Below are 3,214 nucleotides of genomic sequence, written 5' to 3' on the forward strand. Positions count from 1 at the left end.
TGGGGGGTGACTGGGGGCAGCTGGTGACAGGCCCAGCGTCTGGGGTGGGGGGGTCTTGGACTCCAGAGCACAAAGTGGGGTAGAGGGGTCTCCCTGCCTGGCCTCACCCCATTTCAACCCCCCTCCTGCAGATGCTGAAGGACCCAGAGAAGCCCACGGCCAAGGGCAACTTCTGGACGGTGGACGTGAGCCGCATCCCCCCGGACGCCCTCAAGCTGCAGAACACGGCCCTGTCGCGGCAGGACGCGGCCGCCTTCGCCCACGACCTGGGCCCCTACGTGCTGCAGGGCCGGCCCTACCCCGGCTCCGCGCCCCGACCCGAGGGCCAGGCCCAGGCCCGGCTGGACAGCTCCTTCGCCATCCAGGCCCTGCTGCAAGACCGGCCCCGGGGGGAGCCCAACCCGGCGCCCGACGGCCCGGCCCCCCGGAGCTGCGACAGCCTGGCGCCACTGTGGCCCCAGGCCCCCCGCCCTCACGGGCTGCCCCGGACTCTCTCCTCCTCCTCCAGCACCTCCCTCCTGCCCCCTGAAGACGGGGGCCAGGTGCCCCCCACTCCTCCCCAGCCGCCCCACGCCGGCAGCTCCGACTCCGAGGGCTCCGTGTCTCCCGGGATCCTGGTGCCCGAGCCGTGGTGGGAGCCCTACAGCCCCTGCCTGGCCTTGCCACCCCTCCCCGGGCTGCCCTGCTGCATGCTGCAGCCCCCACCCTACCTCTGCAGCCCCAGCTTCTGGGGCTGCCTGCCCGTGCCCCCACCCCTGGGGCTGTCCCCAGACCTGGATGGCCCCTTCCAGCCCCCCAAGGACCACGGCAACCCCTGGGCGGTGCCTCCACCCTGGTACATGCTGCCCGGTGGGGCCCTGCTGGCACAATACACCGGCTTCTGAGGGCCTCGGCTGCACCGAAACTGGGGGCCCACTGGGGTCAGGTCCCGAGCGAGAGCCTGGCTGGAGCCATGGGTGGCCGAGGCTGCGGCCCACAGGGGCCCGGAGCAAGCGCTGGGGGGCAGACCCAACTCCAGGACAGGACTGACACCGGCCCCACGGCTGTGCGCACTGCAGCGTGCGTGGGGCTGCACCTGGGCTGTGTTCCCAGACAGCAGGTCTCGGCAGCGAGGGCTGGGGGCTTGTGACAGCTCAGCTATGATTGCTAATAAAGGTGTGAAGGAGATGCGCACCCCGCTCTGTGTGTGGTGCCTGCCCCCCCCCTGCTGCCCAGCTTCTTACCCCCGTCCAAGTGTGCAGGTCTGGGGGCACAGGGAGGGGGGAGCCCTGGCCCCAGGAAGGCAGCGGTGCCAGGTCCAGTTGCAAAGGGTCCTCTTTATTCTCCCCAACGCGGTACAGAGCAGAGCCCCCCTCTGCTGCTGGGGGTGGGGGGCTGGGTCCCTGGCATTTGGGGGCACACATGAGGCTGCATGTGCATTCAGGCACATGTGGGGGGTGGCCCCGGGACTCTTGGGCAGAGGGCTGGGGGGGTCTCAAGCCATGGGGGACAGGTCCCAGCACTGCAAAGGGGGATGCTGAGCTCCCCTAGGCTGGGGGTGGGGGCTACGAGGACTGGGGGTGGGCAGGCACCTCACCCCCACCCAGGAGGGAGCAGGGGGCAGAGCTGGCTCCCTTCTCACCCAGTTGGTGGGAGGGACGTGGGGCAGTAGCCCCTGCCCTGCAGCTCTGGGGGCCTGGATGCAGCGGGGCCAACCTGCCCTACAGCCCCTGGTTCTGCCCTATCTGGGGGTTGGGGGTGGCAAGGGGGCAGCAGGAGGGCACCTGATGGCTTCATGGCCGCAGGGCTCAGGCCTCACCAGGGCCCGAGGGGTCGACACGGCGGGCGGCCGGGCCCAGCTCCACCTTGCAGACGCGCTGGGCAAACTTGAGGGAGCAAACGGTCTCGCCCACGTCCCTCTGCAGAGGTGAAATCTGGGGGCACATGCATGGCACAGAGGTCACAGCTTGGGGGGGCAGGGAAATCCCCTCCTGCCCCCAGGGCCAAGACCCCCTAGTTTGGTCCCATAGTTAGACCCCGTCAGGGCTGGGGTCTCTGCAGCCCACCTCAGGCAAGATCTGGCGCTGCCAGGATCCTGCTTGCCTGGGGGGTGTCTGGGCTGGGATGCCCGGCGGGGGCATGGCCCAGCTGCCCCTACCTGCACCATCATGACGGTCTTGTTGCCGCGGCCCAGCGAGTCCTGCAGCAGGTAGGTGAGCTTGGAGTTGCGGAAAGGCACGTGGGGCTGCTTGGCGCGCAGCGCCTGGATCACCTCGCCCAGCGCCAGCAGGGACTTGTTGATGCTCTGCGCCTCCTTCAGCCGCTCGCCCTGCGCCCCCGACTTCCACACGCGCTCCGAGCCCGCCAAGTCCACCAGGTTCAGCTTCCCTGCCCGCAGAGCGTGGCAGTCGGGAGCGGGCGCGGGGCAGCGCCCTTGGCTGCCCGCAGGCGCGACCCCCGCCCGGCAGCCCTGTAAAGCTCCATGTGATGGGGCATCGCCCCTGCACCCCGTTTGCAGCACCCCAGATCCGCCGTGGCTCTGGGTGCCATGTGCAGGGCAGCTCCGTGGTACCTGAGGTCTTGGTGCCAGTGGCGAGGTCGGTGCCGGTGATGGTGATGGTGAGCAGAGCGTGCGAGCGGGAGCTGCGCTCGTTCATGTTGGTGCAGTGGGTCGCCCGGTTCCTCTTGCCCAGCGCCAGCATCTGCCACCAAGCACAGCCCGGTTGTGAGCCTGAGGGGGGTGGCCCCAGGACCCCCTCCCAGCACCCCTGGAGGGAGCAGCACCAGGCACCCGCTGAGCTGGGCAGGAGCAGCCTGCCCCCCCTGCCCCCAACACAACGCCCCCTCATGCCAGACTGGAGCACCGCGGCCCCTGCTGTGGGTCCAAGGCTTCTCCTACGGGGGCACTGACCCCAAGCCCCAAACCCTGCCTCCTCTAACCCCACCCGTCTGGGGGGCACCCCCTCCCCACCTCCCTGGCTACCTTCTTGATCTCACGGAAGCCCTGCACCTCCACACAGGTGAGGCCGGGCACATGGAGCTGCCCGCTGCCGTCGGGGTTCAGCTTGATGTCCAGCCTCTCCTGGGGGTCCTTGCCCAGCAGGTCCCTGTGGGCAGAGAGCAGGGGGCTGAGGCCGGGCCCCGACAGCTCACGGCCCTCCTGGGCTGGGACGCCGTCCCGGCACGGGGTGGGGTGGGGGCTGCCTCTGAGCACCCCCTGCCCATGCACAGGTCC

The 3,214-nt window shown here is 70.1% G+C and overlaps 1 protein-coding gene across 1 annotated transcript in view; it reads right to left on the minus strand.

The window, feature by feature from the left end:
* Positions 1 to 1,436: 1,436 nt before the first annotated feature.
* Positions 1,437 to 3,214, minus strand: part of LOC102372210 (kinesin-like protein KIFC3) — an 11,953-nt gene continuing 10,175 nt past the window's right edge. Inside the window, exons 13-16 of the mRNA XM_014527547.2 lie at positions 2,963 to 3,086; positions 2,552 to 2,681; positions 2,138 to 2,367; positions 1,437 to 1,913 (exon numbers count right to left, since the gene is read on the minus strand). Coding sequence (XP_014383033.1) covers positions 1,788 to 1,913; positions 2,138 to 2,367; positions 2,552 to 2,681; positions 2,963 to 3,086 — 610 coding nt within the window. The 3' untranslated portion in view covers positions 1,437 to 1,787. The remainder of the gene's footprint in view (positions 1,914 to 2,137; positions 2,368 to 2,551; positions 2,682 to 2,962; positions 3,087 to 3,214) is intronic.

Source organism: Alligator sinensis, unplaced genomic scaffold (assembly GCF_000455745.1).
Source record: "Alligator sinensis unplaced genomic scaffold, ASM45574v1 scaffold1544_1, whole genome shotgun sequence".
NCBI classification, from domain to species: domain Eukaryota; kingdom Metazoa; phylum Chordata; order Crocodylia; family Alligatoridae; genus Alligator; species Alligator sinensis.